This window comes from Pyricularia grisea, chromosome VII (genome assembly GCF_004355905.1).
Source record: "Pyricularia grisea strain NI907 chromosome VII, whole genome shotgun sequence".
Taxonomy (NCBI): Eukaryota; Fungi; Ascomycota; class Sordariomycetes; order Magnaporthales; family Pyriculariaceae; genus Pyricularia; species Pyricularia grisea.
Window position 1 is genome coordinate 3821300 of NC_044975.1, and position 15085 is coordinate 3836384.

The following is a 15085-nucleotide window of genomic DNA, read 5'->3' on the forward strand; positions in this document are numbered from 1 at the left end:
GGGGGGATCTCAAATCACGCAGGGGTGTTTGACATTATTGGACCGCCCAAGAATAAGATTACGATAGCCAGTAACTAACGCTAGTATGTTCCAGCCGAGCGCGATTTACGAAGAGTCACCAAGAAAGAGCAGGAGGGAGAAGTGATGCCATGTATTGACCGGCTGGACTAGCTTTGCGATCTTCCTATCAGCTGCGTCCTGACATGAAGCGCACAGCATCGCACCTAGTCTAGTTCAACTAATGTACGAACACACCAACACAACCTTGAATTGGAATGTTCCAACCCCCAATCTATCCCTACTCCTAGTAGTCATATTGATAGCAGAGATATCCGCCCTGAATATCCATGACTTCTCCGACAGTAACGTTCGGGCGAATTTCGTAGGTAGTCATGACGTAGTCCAGAGTCGTCTCTTCAGATCCTGTCTGCGTAGAGGGGCCTCCAAGCTGATATAAACGACTTTCGGGGTCTTCCATCTGCCAGTTCCACCAAAGACGATCTACAAAAGCGTGATGTAGGTAGAAGAGCGGGTCTAAGCTGGTCAGCTTGTGATTGAGGCCGAAGGGCAACTAGGGATTGAAAAATATAAACTTACCTCCAGGGCTTGCATCTATATCCTCCATAACTCCGCCGATCTACAACTCATGTTAGTCGGATGCTTCACAGATCTCTTCTCAGTATACGTACTCCACTATGACCAGCGCCATGAGTTGTATAACCAGTCAACTGCCAAAAGTCGAGGTAGGTGGGTGTATCGTGGGCTGCCTGGACGTAGGTTTCGTTGCCGAGGGTGCTATTAAACTCGTTGATTTTACGGGATAAGCAATGGTCCGTCACATTTTGGCCCGGACCAATGTGAAGAGTGACGTTTGCGAAAGGACCATCAGTGATACAGTCATCTGGACCAGATCCGTTCCCACCAAATCCTGTGTCAGGATCAAGCAGGGGCGACGCCGTGAAGTTGCCTGCATCGCGGGTCTCATCCCACCAGCTACATTGAAAAGTCAGTGACGTGAACAGGAAAATATAATTGCAATGAGGGGAACTAACGGCGTCGGTCCTGTATATCCGCACTCATCCCTCAAGAGTTGCATATACACGTGTATATAGAGGCGGTGAAACGGCAAGAACTGCGCCTGTATTGATGCGTAACTCAGTTAAAAAAAACATATCCTCTTTGTCCAGCAATATAGTGAGTTGGGCGAATACTTGCAACAATATGAATGGTTTTCGCCTGCACTTGATGCATGGCGTTCATATCGTCAAACCTTGAGACGGTACCACGTATACCTGTCTGAGCTGGGAGCTCCATAAGACAGTTTACTGCATTCAGGTAGGAGTGCTTATCGGCATCTGCCATGTTCTCCCACTCAACGAATGTCTGAATTGTCTCGGGCGTGCATGTGCCGTTGCTGGATAAAAGGGCGGGTACTGGTAGTACCAGAGCCATTACGGCGAACAGATTAAAAAACATGGTTGGAAGAAGCTCGTTCAGTCTTGGGTACACAACGAATCACTGATGAGAATATCAGGTGCCTTGTATCAACTTCCTAGCCAGCTCTATATAAGTTGTCTAGGAAGCAGTCACGTGAAGATCCAACTTCGATACGTGAAATACTAATATGCTTTTACCTGGTATTCGAACTCTTGAAAGAGGTTCGACGATCACTCCCTTCGATCAACAGCCGCGCGGCGTCCACGCGGCATTCTCCATAGTTAAATAGAGATTGAATCCACTTACAAGTTTTAGGCGCCCCGATGAACGTCGCTTGGCATGGCTCTTCATTAATGGCGAAGGGATTGCCAGAACGAAGCGATCCCGCTCGGGCAGCCAAGAAAGTCCAAGAGGTCATGTAACGTCGCTTAGGGAATATAGATATCATTTTAGTAGCTATACCTTTCGCCTTTTCACAGTAGTCCTCTGCGTGATTTATCAGTGCCAAGAAGGATTTCAAACGGCTAGAGAAGAAGGAGCGCACAAGGGACTTAACCCCAAACAACAAGGGCTATCTGCTTTTGTGATAGGGAAAAACAAACAAGCTGGCAGTTGAAGGCAGGGTTTGGAGCATAGGCCACAGGTATCTCCACCTATGGCGTAGACTTTCCAAGCCAAATAAATTAAAATACCCTCTTGATCCACTGGCGGCGCGTTGCCAAGAAACCTCCTAACGGCCATGGGACTAGTAGTATTGGCATTAAATGCCGTTAGATCCGGCGGCGCGTTAACTCTTTACCTCTAACTAGCTGATATATAAAAGCGGTTACAATAATGCAGGGGCTCTCAATACGAGAATCTAATGTCGTATAAAGTAAAGGGAATTAAAAATCGCAACTAAACTACCACGCCTAGAGCGCGATTCTAGAACTTGCCAAGCCTTTTAGTTTGATACAGGCTGAAAGGAGAAAGGTCGCAGATGCGGGAGTGGAGTAAGTTGTAAGGGTTAGTGTAGCGTATAGTCACTACGTAATCTGTAGAAGTACAGTAGTATAATGGTACGGAAAGTTAACTCTCAAGCAATATCCAAACCCTTGACAAGGACTGAAGCAGGAATTAGTTCAAATCTCCTCAATACAGAATTGGATGTGATTCACATTTCTATGTTATGCAAACCATGGATATTATGGTTTGTTAATAATCTCAGCAGTTTGGGTGCGGCACTTATCACCTTATTTCTGATGAAAATGAATACCATCCAAAAGGGTGGAAAAATGACAACAGGTTTGAGAAGGTATTATTATTTCAGCGCATGAAAGCACTGAATAATCGATAGTTGCTATCAGTATATACTGAACATAGCCACCACGAAATACAAATGGTGGTTACTGGCTTAGCAGACCTAGGGCCCATGCGGCAGCAGCCACACGAGGTGGGAGATGGAGACGAGCAGTAGTCAAGAGCTGAACCTCCAGGGCTTTATCGGGGTGGCATGGCTGATTGTATTGGTGTATTACCGCAGCGAGGGCGGCCGCCTTCATGCGCATACAGGGCAAGTGGTTGATGATGAAGAGCTTGGGCGGCGATATGGCAATCTCGTTTGTAAGCTCTCTGGAATACGCCCTATCGAGTCCGGACGGTGTGGGAGTTAAGACTTTACATCACGTCAGTTCGGTTCAGGCAAAAGGAGGCTCAAGAGGGTGATGCGCAGGGGCTGCTGGACTCGTGAAGTACACAGTGATAGGAGGCCAAGTCTGTAAACGGATATTCCAGAATGAAACCTATTTTTACTTTGAAATGTATGTTTTTCAATAGTTCAATCATCGGTTAAATACTAATCTTTATCTTTGTCTAATGCATTCCTTCGGGTATATACTTTGTAGTATGCCCTAAACTCACAACGTCCGCCTAAGCATTTCCCATATCCTTTTTTTCCGTCCAAGATGTCCGAAACCCGCACCACGTCGCGCAGTTTCTCGAAGTCAATGACCGCTGTAACATCTTCGAATCTGTTTTCCAATATATCGAATGGTTTGGCTTGCTAGCGTTGTACTCCCTCGGCCTGCGAGGAGCACTGGGAGTAGCTGTTTCAACGGCAGTAGTGGATTCTGGCGCCTTGGCGAACGCTGTTTAGTCACCGAGCAAATGTCCTGGGAAATTTCAGCTTTTGGTGTCCACCAGGCCAGCGGCACACATATTATGGAGCGCTGCAATTTCCAAAATAGTAATGGCGATTTGGGAGAACTGGGTCGTGACGCGTAAGCCAGCAGGCCCCGAATGCCTGCAATGTATGGTTTTGTTAATTTACTGTGTAGGATTTAGGCTCCCCGTCGCTCCTTGCATCCATATATTTCTACAGAGTCACAGGACCACGATACCCTCCACAATGCACCTTCACGTTTTTTTTTTTTTTTTAGGATTCTTGCGAACTATTTGAGGTAAATATAGCCCTATAGTCGCATGGGAATATTCTTCGGCCCCGTCCGACAAGGGGCGAGCCCCAGGAGATGATTTATACAAATCCATCCCCACGTTCGGCTCCTGGCTATCCTGGCCGGTGACGAGAACGACCAAACCACGACTGTTTTGGCCAGAACGGGTTCTACGCCGACCAGGAGCAGCCTCGAGGCCCTGCGTAAAAAATTGGTCATCAGAAGGGTGGCACGACTCTTTCAAACTTATGCGGTGCGGCTATCGGCTGGAACAGAGTTCTTAGATGAATTTCTGGTAACGACACGCTGGCAGCTGGCGTCGAGGCTTACCTGGGTTTGAGAACCTTCCAGGCCTGATATGGCAGGCATTTGGTGGGTCTACTGGACTCGCCTGTCATGAGGGTATTTTGCGATTCCAGCCCCATTATGGCGGATCGGTCAGGTGGGATAATGCGGTGGATAAGGACGAGCTCTGCCCTGGACCAGCTAAATAGAAATATGCCAGTGAGGTCAGAAATTGAAAAGGTGCTTTCCTTGGAGGGGACTGGGGACCAGCACAACGTGTCGCCTTGCAGATGATCACACGCGCCAGATTGCAGGTTGACCGGATGGATCTGCTCAAGTGGTCTGACATTTAGCTCCTCGCAACCACCTTCTGTGGTATGGTGGATCTGAAGAAGGTTGTTGTCGTGGTTGGCTCTAGCGAGGTCCGTCCTTGTTAAGCTCGCGAACCAGTTGGGAGCTCGAATCTACTGACAATCTCTCCGTCGAGGGCTTTTTGGAACTCGCCTGGATGATGGGGCCGGAGGAATATCATCAGGGTCCCCTCCCCGGCAACTCCCGGGCAAACTCCGCTAACGGCTTTTAATCAGGTTGGATCGAGACACAGACTAAGAGTCCCATTACTGACCACGAAGTCTAGCAAAAATACGAATCATACATCTGCCAACACACTGGAATCTGCATGACCTAGCACAAAGACCACGACTTGGTGATCCCCAACAGGGAGCAAACGCTGCACAGGGTCATATTTGAGTAGCGTTTCATCCCGCTTGCAGTCAGTAAAAAGACGGCTGCCCGGATAAAGAAGCAACACCGGATAATGTCCTAATAAAAAAAGTCCCCAGAGGGGCATTTGTTTGCGATTCTGAGAGCAGGCGCGCCGCTTATGGTTCCTAAATCCGTCACCTGCGCCAACATTATAACGATCAAGTTACTCACGGGCTGGGACGCCAAACTATAGGGAGTTCCGGATAATGTCGTTAAGCAGGCCGATCCTGGGTACTGCGGTACGAACTTGTGGACGCTTTAGGCGCCTTTTTCCGGCCGCCATTACCGACCCCTTCGAGCTGTACAAGGAGCTCAGTTGCAGCGTGTCTGACGTCGGAAACTGCCTCGACACTAGCGTGGGCGTCGTTGGGTCCAAATTTCACTTACATAAAGGCTGATACCTGCAGCGTAACTCCCAGGTCGATCTTCTTGCTGAAACCTTCCCCAATACGCCGCCCGCTTGGTTTAACATGCTCCTTCTCGGCTCCGCGGGGCCGATTCGCACCACTAGTCGGGGGTTACGGTGCCGGTTACCAAAGCCCGGATGCGGCGTACGACCTTGTCGCCGGGGGCAAGGCAAAATTTGTAGTGGCCGGTAGGGACTACAGGCTTGAGCGCGACATTTCGAAGGGTTCGCTCATACGGGCGCCACAGTCAACGTGACCAAAGAGGCGGCAAATGTGAACTTTTCTAGTAAGTTAAGGCGAGCCGCCCGATGGCGCCGACGAGGGCTGGGTTCATGGAGAGTAAGGGGTTTGCAGTGCAGATTCTCTTCACGGCGCGCAGGGCGATTGAATTGGGTTTGCCGATCTATGGCGTCCTTGCCATAACGCATGCGGCCAGCCACGGGATTGGGAGGTCGCCGCCGGCGCCGGGTCAGGGCATTCATGTCTGCCGCCGAGGACCAGACTGGTGATTCCCCATGGCGCCTGCGTGGCGTTAATTGTGGACAACGCCGGCTTGAAGACGCGGTGGCGCAGAATTCTCGCCGGGAGGACGACGAACTGTCTTGGATCGAGCAAAACTACCAGACCGAGCAAGAGAAAGAAGAGAGGCGGGCAGATGCCATCGCCAGACAAAAAGGGGCAGAAACTTCGGCTTCTTGCTTCTACTGTAGGTGGCGAGTCCTACGTACAGTATACATCCATTTCCTCTCTGCAGGGCGCTCTTGCGGTTTGGGGACTCACTATTGACAGACGACCTAGATGTGGCATCTCTGCACGGTACGCCGACAGTGTCCGGCGAGCTGGACAAGACCACAGTCTTTGCAAAAGCAGTTGACGCACCTCGGCCACTCTGTTGGTAATCCAATCGTCTACGTGTGTCAAAAAGCCGTCGTCAGGCACTGCAAGGCCTGTACAGCTGGGTTTACCACAACGCCTCGATTCAGATAATGACGTCGCCCGACCGCATTGTTCCTGGGCACCACGACGCCGGCAATATCGAAGAAAGGTTAAAAGACTGGGGATTTGCTGTATTTCCCTGGGAGCCGGAGATGGCATCGGCAAGGGCCTGGTGAAAGCATTGGCGCTAGTTCTAAAATGTCCCTTGTAGTTCAATCCAAAAAGTTAAAAATTGGGAAGTGCTATCGATATGCAATACCTTAAACAAGCACAATGGACTGGCCCCGTTTATCCCACGTGGTAGATCGAATCACTCCAAGCGAAGAGCCTTACCGAAATGCCGCAGAACTGGGGGCTGTGAACTTAGAGTACAAATCGACACTACTACTGTCCCACCCGTTCAGACAAGGGTCAGGATCTCGTCTCCCAGGCCAGAAAAGGATTCAGCAATAATTTGGAAAGTCTTTTTCCATAGTTTCCATGACCTTCGAGTGGGGACTAAAATACGGGATCGACGACTCAAATGCAACAATTATCGCAAGCGCGTCTCTGACGGTTTGTGAACCTTTGCTTTTTGGCGCTTATTCGGTACCTAACATCCGAACCGCGACAGGGGCGGTAAGGCTAATCATGAATATCTTGTCCATTAATCTCTTCTTGTCAGCATCGATGGCGCTACGCGAGCTTGGCATTGAACTACCCACCCCAGGAACAAATACCACACAGAACGGCAAATCTCAATCTATTATTCCCTTGAAGTTGATTGATTGGGATAAATTCCTTGACATGGTGGGCGGGTTTTCTCCTTTTTGTCTGAATTCGCTGTCGGTTCACGATTTCAAAGCATTTAAATCGTCTCAGAGGAATCTATCGACCATAAATCAGCCGTATACAGCCCCCCAAATGGGTGGCCGGGTTTCGGGTGGGCCAAGTGGTGTGCTCAATTCATCCCATAACATTCTTTCTATAGCTGCAATAAGCTGGTACGGGTGGAGTGTTCCCAGAATAACCCGACATGTGGCCAATGGGGGTGAACACGTCCGGGAGAATCAGCCCGCTGGACGGACACCATGCAGGTCGAGATTCCAGCACAGCCAGGATGTGACCTCGCCTGTCCAGAGCCAAGGCTTTTGAAGCAATCCTACGTTTTAAGGACACTCGATCTTTTAGCCTTCCCTTCCCGCATCTTCAAAACCTTTTTCTATTTTAATTCCTGTCTTTCTTTCGGCATTGTATTACCTTCACAATCTCTGGAAGCAATCATTCGTTCTTTTCTTTCACCCATAACCGACCTTGCACCGGCAGGAGATAGCATACAGTTGGTGAAGCCTACCGGAACAAAGTCAACAAATAAATGACGACACCCAACACGTTCAGCCGTAGCTGGCACGGGGCAGACGACAGTTCCAAGCAGGTGTACGAGCCATCAGATCGATACGCAGAAGTTGTCCCCGGGCAAAATGCACCTTTGCCAGTCGAGCATCAACCCTACGACGCGCCTGTCTCAACACATATCCAATACGACCCGCAACAAAAGGAGCCCGCTACTGCATACTACCAAAATGTCGACGGCTACGCGCAGCAACAACAGCAGCAGTATCAACAACAAGCATTTACTCCGGATCCCAGCTCGCCTCGCGTGACGGCATCGACTCCACTGACAAGCAATTCACAACCTCTCGAAAAGGACGGCAAGAGCGCCACCCGAAGTCGACCCAGCTGGCTCTTGGCGGCCGGCGTCGCCCTCGTTGCGGCCCTCATCGCGGCCGCCGTCTCTGGCATTGCTGTATGGAAGGCCACAGAGACCAAGGGAGCCGTAAACTGCGAAACAACCATCGGTCCTGACGGTAGACCTACCCCGACTGGCGGAAAGGATGGTGAGGCCGTGACGTGCCCTGCGATTATGGGAACCAGCGTCGGTGGTGCCGAAAAGGCCATCAGGGAAAACTCGGGTCTTGCCGCTGTCGGGTGGCGAACCAAGGATGAGCAGCATATCCAGCTGATTTATCAGGACCCGGATGATAATTTGATGACCAGTTGGTTCGGATCCATGTTTGTGAACTGGACCGTGCCCAGGAAGGTCGCCATGAAATCAGGAGACAAAGCCATGGGAGGCACGCCGCTCACCGTGAGCACCATCTGGTTCGCCACCAATGTTGTATGCATTTCCTCCCTCCAACCACCTCCCCATATGTCGGAGTTGGGACCATCCCTGAGCCCATTCCTTCCCCGCTCTCATCTAAGAGGTTTAATAGCTGACCGTCTTGCAACCTGATAGGCCGACGAGTTCATGGCTCAAAACCAGATGTACTATCTGTCGCCAAATGGCACCGTTCGGGGATACAACTTCCGTCTGATCTGGCCAATTGGCATGCCAGATGGCGTTATGCTGGAAAACTTCCAGGCTTCACCCCAATCGTCACTCTCCACTCTCTGGCCCTTCCAGCACTACCAGGATTCGGACGGTTCCATCTACGAGTTGACGCTGGTTAACAACAAAGCCAAGCTCTCCGACGTTCGCAACGCCGACAAGGGCACCCCGCTGCTCGCCCTCCCGGTTACGAGCAAGCACGACAGGGACGAGCTGCGACTGTTTTACCGCGATACAGAAGGCAAACTCGCCCTGTTCGAGCGCGACGCCACGGGAAAGGTCACCGAGGCCACCGCCTCCCTGGGAATACCGATCCCCGCCGATGCCAAGCTGGCCGGTTTTGCCAACGCCCGTGCAGCCACTGGGCCCGGCATCAACACATTTTTACTGTGGCAGGACGCGTCGCATGCCAAGGAAAACGGCGGCATTCGGATTCTGTCGCAGACGGGCGGCGCCAAAGACTGGACGGGACCCGCGTCTGATCCCGTCTTCAAGGACGCGGACGTGCCGACCCATGTCACCTGCGTGAACGAGGGCATGGGCGGCAGCAACATATCAGGCCAGGACGCCCCCTTGCTGTCCACCAGCAGCGACATGAATAGGTGTTTCTTCCAGGCGGGACGGAAGCTAAAGCAGGTCTGGTATGACGGGAAGCAGTGGGTGGATTTGGGGTTTGTGCTGATGCCTTGAGGGGTAAAGTTCTCAAGTCAATTTGTAATAATATATATCTCATGAGTATTAAGTTTAATGCCTTTCAGCCCAACATTAACCTTCGAGTCAAAGCGGACGTGACTGAAGCTGTGATCTAAATTTCAATACCCATGTCCCCTGTCCCTGCGCCCCAACCATTGCTGCAATCCCAAAAAGACAAGAAAAAAAAGAATTCTCTGGAACCAAATCAGCTCTAATAGCCAATTGATTTCCAGCCCGCTCAAGCCTCTACCTTGCATGCGTTGGTCTCGACATGCTCAACCATGGGCACATCCACATTCACCATCTTCCCATACCCCTTGCCACCTCCATACCCATACCCGTACCCGCCCTTGGACTCTTTGGCCTCTTTCTTCGCGTCATAGGCTGCCTTGGCACCTTGGGCAACCTTCAGGCCGACTTCCACAGCTGCCTGGGCCACCGACAACAGGGCCTGCTTCTTCTTCTCCTTCTTTGCCGCCTTGTACTCGTCCACCTCCTTGTAGGGCTTGTATCCGCCGCCTTGCACGTCCTGCTCCACTGTCTCTGGTGCGGCGGCCGCCGGCTCGACACGAGCCTCCAGGCGGGGCTGCGTTTCTGAAGGCAGGAAACCAGGGGATGGGGTTCGATGGGAGGGCGAGACTGGCGCAACGGCGGCAACCTCGCGATTGATGTTGAAGGTTGCGTCGCGGGCCGACAGTGGGGCAGAGTCCCCGCCGTCTATTTTAAATGTTGCTTCCCGGGCCGAGGAAGGAACAGAGTCGCCAGCCTCAAAGTTGAAATTTGCAGAGCGGGATGAGAGGGGAGCAGAGGCCACGAGGGCGGCGGCGGCAAGGGGGGCAAGGATGATGGTCTGTTTGACGTTCCTCATTTTGGCTGGTGTTTTTGAGTTTTTTGATCTTTTTTTCTTCTTCTTGTTGTTGTGCCTTCTGTTATGTGTATGATGGGTTGCAGAACAGTTGGCTGTTGTTGGTTCAAATGGTCTGTTACCAGTTGATGCTGTGGTTGTTGGGTCGACTTCAGGCTATCGTTGGAATGAGGGGGATAAGGAGCAAGATGCTAGTTGCGATGGAAAACTTGGAAATGTTGCGATTGTAATGCTTTGTGGATGCTGGTGTGGAAACAAACAGGACAAACTTGACTGAGAGCCGCGAGCCTTTTTTATATCGAAAATTGTCCTCGTCGAATCTGTGTATGGAACTATAGATTACTGCTTTCCACCCTGATAACCTGATAACACTCAAAGATATTTTTGGAATTAAGAGGAGATACGAAATATCGGAACTACACTCCGCACAGCATATGTTTTCCATGTGCAATGTCGAACACTTCACGCACCATTCAAATGTCAGGCGTGTCAGTCCCGGTAACTATTTTCGTCCCAGGGTTCGGCCAACGCTAATAATAAAGACAGTTATCATAGTGTGATTGTTCCCTGTATTTCGGATAGACGTCACTGACGTTGGGCAGCATTGTCCGAAAAAGAACTTTTGACATTGGGATGGTTCTAGGCTCATGATTTCACGTCATCCCAACCAACAGCGAGCGGGGGAACTCCGCTCCTTAGTGAAGGTAAAAGTGACCGAGTACGGCCGATACCAATTTTGGAACACCGCAAGTCCGAATTATGTAAGTCACGTCCTCGTTTACGTCATGAAGTAGACTTGCTGTGCGCGCTCGTAGAAAAATCGTGCTCGGGTTCTGATATAGCCGGGGTCTGCCGATGAGGGATTTTTTCTTTCTTCCTTTTTTTTGTCCCCAACAGCGGCTCACCCGGCTTGCGGAGTTGCGAAAACTGCGCTCGGCCAAATTTGGTGAAGAAAAAGAGGGGAACGGTAACTCTCAAAATGATGCCACAAACTGCGTATAGTCGCGCATCGGTAAGCACGGTAAATTTTAGTGCTATACCTCGGCACTTTTGATAACAACATTTTCGGGAAGAAAAAGACTATCTAACGGCCACAAGAGAGATGACTCATGAGCTAGACCGTCTGTATCCCCAACATAACGGCACCGCTCAACGCGGGCAAGCTGCTGGGCTTTGAGAAGAGAATGGTTCCTCGTCGTTCAACCGTCAACGCACCAGATGCTCGCCACGACAACCCTGTCTCCCCTTTCCAACCCAGGTCCAGCACTACATTCCGCAGCCACGTTAGGTACCTTCGTCGTTGGGCCATTGACTCCTAGGAGCAATAGGTAATGAAACAGGCGATGACGCATCCAAAGCTAGGAGCCAGAGGACTGCAGTTGTCGCTGCAAAGGAAGTACCGATCTGGGTGACGACAGCCCGCTGCCGCCGCTTGGACATCTTGTTCAAGGGGAAATCATGTTAGCTAGAACGCTCGGAAAGCCCCCCCAGCTTGCAGTGGCTGGCTTGGCACAATGGCACAACTGACTGCGGTCTGCGGAAGAACCCATGCGCTTTTAGACTGAAAACTAGACGGAAACTAAAACAATACATCCACATGTATCAAACGTTAAGGCTAGCTGCCAAGGCCAGGGTAGAAGGGAGGGTTAGCCTGTGCCAGGTCATAAGACCCCTTGAGATCCTCCCTGCCGTACTTGTTGACTTCCCTGCTGTCAAAGTGTATCTGCTGCCTGGTGGAAAGGGAGCCATCGCTTCGCTGGTAGTTCTGCGGCCGCAGCGTTATGCCAGACTGGGCGCCCTGGAAGACGGTGACGGGCAAGTCGTATGTGTCTGGCATGTGGTGCATGCCTAGGTTGAAGTAGATGACGAGGTCCTCCTGCTCGAGGGACTCGCCGTCGAAAAAGTTGTTAAAGTCGACAAACGGCGGCTTGCCCTTGTCCCAGGCGGTGATGGGGTGCGCGGCAACGGGCTCAGAGTCCTTGCGCTTGAGGGCGTACAGGTGGTGGGTGGCCCAGTTGATCTCGCGCGGGAACACGGTCGAGTTCTGGACCGTGACGTGGATGCTCGAGCCGGTGGAAGGGTATATCTTGTATCCGGGGTACTCGCCAAATTCGTTGGGCTTGTCCTTGTTGACGACTGAGTAGGAGGCGGCGGCGTTGGCGGCCCAGTTGATCTTGCCTTGGTCCTCGTTGGCGATGAAGCTGCGCTCGACCTTCATCGTGTTGACGACGGCGCCGTTGGACCAGGGGTACACCTCCTGGTGGGGCACAAATTCCGTCTTGAACAGGCTGTTGTTGGTGCCGTAGATGTCGAGATCGGCCTTGAAGTTGAGGACGTGGTCGTGCATGGAGCCCGAGAGGTTCTCACGGATGCGGAACCCATAATCCCACGCGTTCTCCTCGTCCACCGCCCTGGACCCCTGGATGTAGCCCGAGGCGCGAACGATGACCTCGATGGAGCCGTCGTGGCGGAACTCGTACGTCGTCATGTAGTCGTAGTTGTCGACGGTGCTGACGCTGCGCAGGATAAAAGCAGTGTTGCTGGTGGCGTCGTAGGTTCTGTACTGGCGGTTGTAGTGACGGTTCATGGGGAAATCCTTGGGGAACTCGAAGAGGCAGAAGGCGTCGGTGTACGTTGCATAAGATGGGCAGTCAAATCCAGGGATCAAATTGAAAGCGGTGAAGCCGATGGTCACATCAATATAAGACGCGTAAGTCTGAGCCCGGTCAGGGCCGGCGTAGTGAGAGAGCGCCTCCTGCATGGCCAACTCGTACACGACCCTCTCACCCTTGTAACGAATGTCGTGCACGGAAACACCCGCACGTCCGGTGGCGACGTAGAATGTAAAGTCCATCCACGAGACATAGTTTTGGTCAGGGTCGAACTCGTGGCGCGCGCCGTTGGGTAGGATAGCTACGGGGGGTGACTGGTCGTCGTGCGGCAGCTCGTCGCCATTCCAGCCCATCTCCTCATTGTAGGGGTTATAGGGGTCGCGACGCTGAAGAGTGTTCTTCTCCCTGTCGGCCCGAGCCTCATCGGCAGCCTCGCGACGGAGCTTGCTGCTGCTTGACCTGGTACACCAGCTGGAGGTGCTCACCAGCGTTGCGTTTCCGCGGTACATATAATCGAGAGCAGTGGCTTTTGTCGCGTTGCTGACAGGCAGAGGTCCGATCATATACTCGCGGGCGACACAATCACCGTCACCCATGATACGAGCATAACGCTTTGGCTTCTCGCCCTGACCTGACAAGTAGAGGCTGGCCTCAGTCTTGTTAGGGGCCAGCTGCCAGATTGACGTCCGGACAAAGTTGAACTCCAAAGGTCTGCGATTCCTGTTAGCACCATTGTTCCGTCACACATCTGAATCTCGTGGAGACATACATGGAGACATTTCTCTCTCTGTTTATGAACTCAATGATGTTTCTCTCCTCCTCGTCGGTAACTTTGTTCCAGAGATTGTCGTACGGTGCCTTGGTGGGGATGTAGGAGCCTGTGACATCGCGTTTTTCGGCCCGGTCGTCGGCAGCGGACCCGGAGCCTGCCACCGACGCGACGCAGGTGGCCAGGCTGGCAAGGGCGAGGAACTTCATTATGACCCAAGGCACAGAAAAAATCAAATAAAAAAAATAACGAATGACAAAAAAAGAGCGTGGGGGTGGATTAGTGAGGCGAAGAGGACAAAGTCGACATCACGATGAATCCCGGGCGATGGGTTTATATCTACATGAATGATGGTGTGTGTGATCAAAGTAGTTGACAATAGAAGCCATCCCCCGCTAGTGCGGCCGTTTTCCGGGCGGTAGAGCTCTGTACCTGCCTTGGCTGCATGCTAGGATTCTTTGGCAAGTCTGGCATAAACGGAATTTGATTATCACTGTGGGTACGGGGGATGTCAAAGATCGCCTAGCTGAGCAAAGCCGCTGGAAGCTTGCTCCGGTCCAAAGAAAACACGAGATTAGATAATGCAGCAAGGGCAACCGGCTAGATGGGAATTTGAGCGGGAATTTGCGATACGAGGCGTCAAGTCCACCTTTTGTTCCCAACCTTGATTGAAATGATCATCAATTCGTTGAAGAAATGCGGGAAATAGGGGCAAAACGGAGATGGTGGTGGCGGCCCATGCATGGTTTCCACTTCCTCAACCATGTGTCTTGGGGTAGTTGACAAGCGAAAGAATATTAGCCGTTGTAGGGCTGGATTTCGAGCATCGCAGTTTGCACCCTCGATACTCGCCGCAAGTCGACCAAATAGGTCAGTTGAGCTGTTTTTGAAACCAAACCTTTTGAAGGGTTGCCTTCAGCCATGACGGCAGAGACGCAGCTTATTCCGACCGATAACCGTACAGACCTGTAAAATAAAAAGGCAGAAATCTAGCAAGTAATACATTCGAGAAAATCTTGGATGAATCAATACCACCCAAGATCGTGATCACCAAGCTTAATTGAGGGGTTTGGTTCTGCACACGAGATGGCATTTGTGGTGCAGGGGTTTGAGTACGAGCTTGCGAAATTAAACGTGAGAATTTGCACCCACAAATCAAGGTCCGAATGACTCGGTTAACATGCCAAGGGATGATCGCGCCATGCCCAGTTTGGAAGGCCCCTATTTTATAAAATGATCTTGGAAAGCACCCATCCATCCATCATCTACAGTTTTGCTTTTGCGTACCTTGCCTATGTATATCCTGTTGTTGGTCCGGTATGGATGAATCAGTTGGCAATGAACCCCACGCACACCTGGCAGCAAAGGTCCAAGCCAGACGCCGTCAAGGCTGAGCATGACGTCGCGTTTATCTAGGTACGAAAGGACTCCCTTGGGCATTGGTTTGGAGTACTTTGCCTATCCCAACCGGAACAACTGTGCCGACCGGCACGGATGACTTTGAGCCCTGATA

At 51.5% G+C, this 15085-nt stretch overlaps 6 protein-coding genes across 6 annotated transcripts; 3 read left to right on the forward strand and 3 right to left on the reverse strand.

Annotated features, from left to right (window-relative positions):
• Positions 1 to 180: 180 nt before the first annotated feature.
• PgNI_11104 (uncharacterized protein) lies at positions 181 to 1476 on the reverse strand (the record flags this gene model as incomplete). Its single annotated transcript, XM_031131078.1, has 5 exons — positions 181 to 534; positions 598 to 637; positions 690 to 993; positions 1053 to 1138; positions 1171 to 1476. The coding sequence occupies 5 exons, from the start codon at positions 1474 to 1476 to the stop codon at positions 305 to 307; spliced, it is 966 nt and encodes a 321-aa protein (XP_030980045.1). The 3' UTR covers positions 181 to 304.
• A 4158-nt stretch (positions 1477 to 5634) lies between these two features.
• PgNI_11105 (uncharacterized protein) lies at positions 5635 to 6225 on the forward strand (the record flags this gene model as incomplete). The annotated part of the gene is made up of 3 exons (XM_031131079.1): positions 5635 to 5665; positions 5763 to 6032; positions 6116 to 6225. The coding sequence occupies 3 exons, from the start codon at positions 5635 to 5637 to the stop codon at positions 6223 to 6225; spliced, it is 411 nt and encodes a 136-aa protein (XP_030980046.1).
• Positions 6226 to 7441: 1216 nt separating this feature from the next.
• PgNI_11106 (uncharacterized protein) lies at positions 7442 to 9415 on the forward strand. The gene is made up of 2 exons (XM_031131080.1): positions 7442 to 8420; positions 8541 to 9415. Exons 1-2 carry the CDS (start codon positions 7617 to 7619, stop codon positions 9321 to 9323), a joined length of 1587 nt encoding a protein of 528 aa, XP_030980047.1. The 5' UTR covers positions 7442 to 7616; the 3' UTR covers positions 9324 to 9415.
• Positions 9416 to 9564: 149 nt separating this feature from the next.
• PgNI_11107 (uncharacterized protein) lies at positions 9565 to 10194 on the reverse strand (the record flags this gene model as incomplete). The annotated part of the gene is made up of 1 exon (XM_031131081.1): positions 9565 to 10194. The coding sequence occupies one exon, from the start codon at positions 10192 to 10194 to the stop codon at positions 9565 to 9567; it is 630 nt and encodes a 209-aa protein (XP_030980048.1).
• A 901-nt stretch (positions 10195 to 11095) lies between these two features.
• PgNI_11108 (uncharacterized protein) lies at positions 11096 to 11510 on the forward strand (the record flags this gene model as incomplete). Its single annotated transcript, XM_031131082.1, has 2 exons — positions 11096 to 11203; positions 11310 to 11510. The coding sequence occupies exons 1-2, from the start codon at positions 11171 to 11173 to the stop codon at positions 11508 to 11510; spliced, it is 234 nt and encodes a 77-aa protein (XP_030980043.1). The 5' UTR covers positions 11096 to 11170.
• Positions 11511 to 11806: 296 nt separating this feature from the next.
• Positions 11807 to 13845, reverse strand: PgNI_11109 (uncharacterized protein; the record flags this gene model as incomplete). Its single annotated transcript, XM_031131083.1, has 2 exons — positions 13573 to 13845; positions 11807 to 13514 (listed from the first exon to the last, which is right to left on the reverse strand). The coding sequence occupies exons 1-2, from the start codon at positions 13779 to 13781 to the stop codon at positions 11807 to 11809; spliced, it is 1917 nt and encodes a 638-aa protein (XP_030980044.1). The 5' UTR covers positions 13782 to 13845.
• Between the last annotated feature and the right edge of the window lie 1240 nt (positions 13846 to 15085).

What these genes read in the sequence shown, in the direction of transcription:
- PgNI_11106 (XM_031131080.1), top strand. Translation starts at nt 7,617, where the DNA reads ATGACGACACCCAACACGTTCAGCCGTAGCTGGCACGGGGCAGACGAC. An exon ending in TCTGGTTCGCCACCAATGTT is followed by an intron (nt 8,421 to 8,540) that starts GTATGCATTTCC and finishes GCAACCTGATAG; the next exon opens with GCCGACGAGTTCATGGCTCA.